General features: G+C 42.9%; 1 protein-coding gene across 1 annotated transcript; it reads left to right on the top strand.

Moving 5' to 3' along the window:
- Positions 1–986: 986 nt before the first annotated feature.
- On the top strand, positions 987–1,488 carry LOC109936286 (solute carrier family 22 member 5-like; the record flags this gene model as incomplete). The annotated part of the gene is made up of 1 exon (XM_048594092.1): positions 987–1,488. A coding segment is annotated over exon 1 (390 nt), but the record flags the coding sequence as incomplete, so codon positions are not given.
- Between the last annotated feature and the right edge of the window lie 1,056 nt (positions 1,489–2,544).

Raw genomic sequence — 2,544 nt, 5'->3', positions numbered from 1 at the left:
CTATGATGCTGCTTGGCCTGCTGTGTTCATCCAGCCCTGCACCTTGTTGTATCCGATCTCCCTGATGGCTCAGAAGCATGCAAGTATAGTCTTGTGCAAATGAGAGATGCCTTTGGTGTTTTTTGTTGGATACAGTCAAAATCCAATGTTTGCTTGTTTTCTTCATATGCTATCACACAGAACCGAACTGCGTTTGTGACTATATGTATAATATATTTTTATTTGTTTATGAATGAAGTATATTTTTGAAAAATAAAAGTCAGAGTTGTAAATGACAAATACTGGTCCGGCGTGTTTTTTTTTCTCTACGAAGTGGAACGCCAGCGTGTCTGGTGCGTTCATCTTCAAGTACTACTGCTTTCCATAGACTCCCCACGGTGTGGAAACAGGCCATTCGGCCCAACGAGTCCTCACTGACCCTCCAAAGAGCATCCCACCCATACCCATCTGCCTACCCCTGGAACCCTGCATTTATCATGGCTAACGCACCTAACCTACACATCCCTGAACACTCTGGGTAATTTAGCATGGCCAATCCATCTCACCTTAACATCTTTGGACTGTGGGAGGAAACCCACACAGACACGGAGAGAACGCGCAAACTCTCATTGTTTTATCCCTGGGAGGCAATCAACATTATTAGGAGTAGGCGAAAAAATGGAATTGGAAACAGAAACAGATCATGACGATCTGATTGAATAGCAGAGGAGGCTTAAGGTTATGAATGGCGTCCTTCCGCTCCTAATATGTTTGGCTGTATCTCTAAGACTTCCATTTAAAAAAAAGCCTTGCAGCATGTGAACAGAAATTGGAATCTTTGTAAAAAAAAATTGGAGTGACAATAGAAACCGTGTGAAGTGTAAGAAATACTTTAATGCCTGGCAGACGAGTAATTCACTGAAAGAACGCCTTTAACAAGACAGTAGGATTGGGAGGAGCTATCAGGTCTGGACATGATGCAGTATTTATAGTGGAAGCGATGGAGTTTAAAGCACAAGTTTAAATTATTCAAGCCGGTAGTTACGGTCTGCCTGCTAACGACAAATTGCTGCAGTTTTACGGAAGAGAATCGCTGCCAGTTCTCCCGCTGTCACTAACATGCGGGATTACGATGAAATCACCGCTTTTCTCGGACAATGGGGACCCTTCCAGAAAATTATCTTCTTCCTTTTGAGCATCAGCGTCTTTCCCAATGGTTTCTGCGGAATGTCCATAGTTTTTGTCGGGGATATTCCTGAACATCGCTGTTTCATTCCCGGGAATCTCAACCTCAGTGAAGCGTGGATGAAACGGACTATCCCTCTGGAACAAGCCAAGGGGAAACTCCAGTACAGCAAATGTAGACGGTACCGGTTGGATGTGATCAGGAATCTTTCGGAGATATTTCCTGACCCAGATTCCGTCAATATTTCTGAGGTGGAACAGGAGCCCTGTTTGGATGGATGGGTGTACAGTAAGGATCAGTACATCTCCACCATCGTCAGCGAGGTAAGCGACTGAAGGACTCATAGGGCTCACAGAGACCACAGTTCATAACAGTTTTTTTTACTGAAACTAAGATATTTACATTTTACGAAAACAAATGGCAGGCGCATCTAAATTTAAAAAAAAACGTGACCGACATTTGCAATTCAATATGTTATGTAACTTAGGGCCGTATTTAAACGTTTAGCTTCCGGTTTTGTATTTGAATTATAAGTTGTTTCTTTCTTTATGGAAATAACTTGCCCGTCCAGTCTTTTTGTTTTGAGATTTAATCCAATTAATGTCTTTCAAACATCACGTCAACTGATCAGGCAGCGAACCAGCAAGCTCACATTTGTCTCAAATATAGCAAAGGAAATGTCTGAAAAACAATTTTGATTGAGCTAGCCGGTTCAGGGAGCAGTGAGCGGTCGTGAATGAGCTGTCCGGGGGAACCGGCTAGGGAGTCATAGCATCAGCAGGTTTTAGAAAGATTTGTTCAAATGTCTGAAATACATGGATGGAAGGTTTGGAAAACGAATATTGAGGTAACATATTTTATAGATACTGGCGTGGTACTTTCCGACATCATCTCTCTAGTAAGTTTTTGTATTTGCCATCTCTACCGAGGAAGAGTTGTTTGAAGTTAATTTGCTGCCCATCAATTCTCTTTTTGTTTCAGAGACAATCTCTTTTTGTATTTGCTTTGTCTTTGATCCATCTCGTGATCAGGGCTGGAGGATACTTCACTACACAATATTTACAGATGAGACACTGTTCTTAGATAAGAAGATTTATTGCATGACAACAACTTCATTTTTCAGGCACGTTGACTAGGAACGTGCAAAACTGGTTTGTTCGCTATAAAAGCCGCAGTAGATCCTTGGGTGAAATACTTCTCGGGACCTGAACAGCCGTAGGCTATGAGATAACAAGGTGTGGAGCTGGATGAACACAGCAGGCCAAGCAGCATCAGAGGAGCAGGAAGGCTGACGTTTCGGGCCTAGACCCTTCAGGCTATGGTGAGATTTACAGCGGAATCACGCAGGGAGCCCTGTGAGGCCTAACTTGACACCACCA

The sequence above is a fragment of the Rhincodon typus genome, unplaced genomic scaffold (genome assembly GCF_021869965.1).
Source record: "Rhincodon typus isolate 14 unplaced genomic scaffold, sRhiTyp1.1 hic_rhity00005815, whole genome shotgun sequence".
NCBI classification, from domain to species: Eukaryota; Metazoa; Chordata; class Chondrichthyes; order Orectolobiformes; family Rhincodontidae; genus Rhincodon; species Rhincodon typus.
Note: the sequence above shows the minus strand (reverse complement) of the source record. Positions and strands in the feature narration are given on the sequence as shown.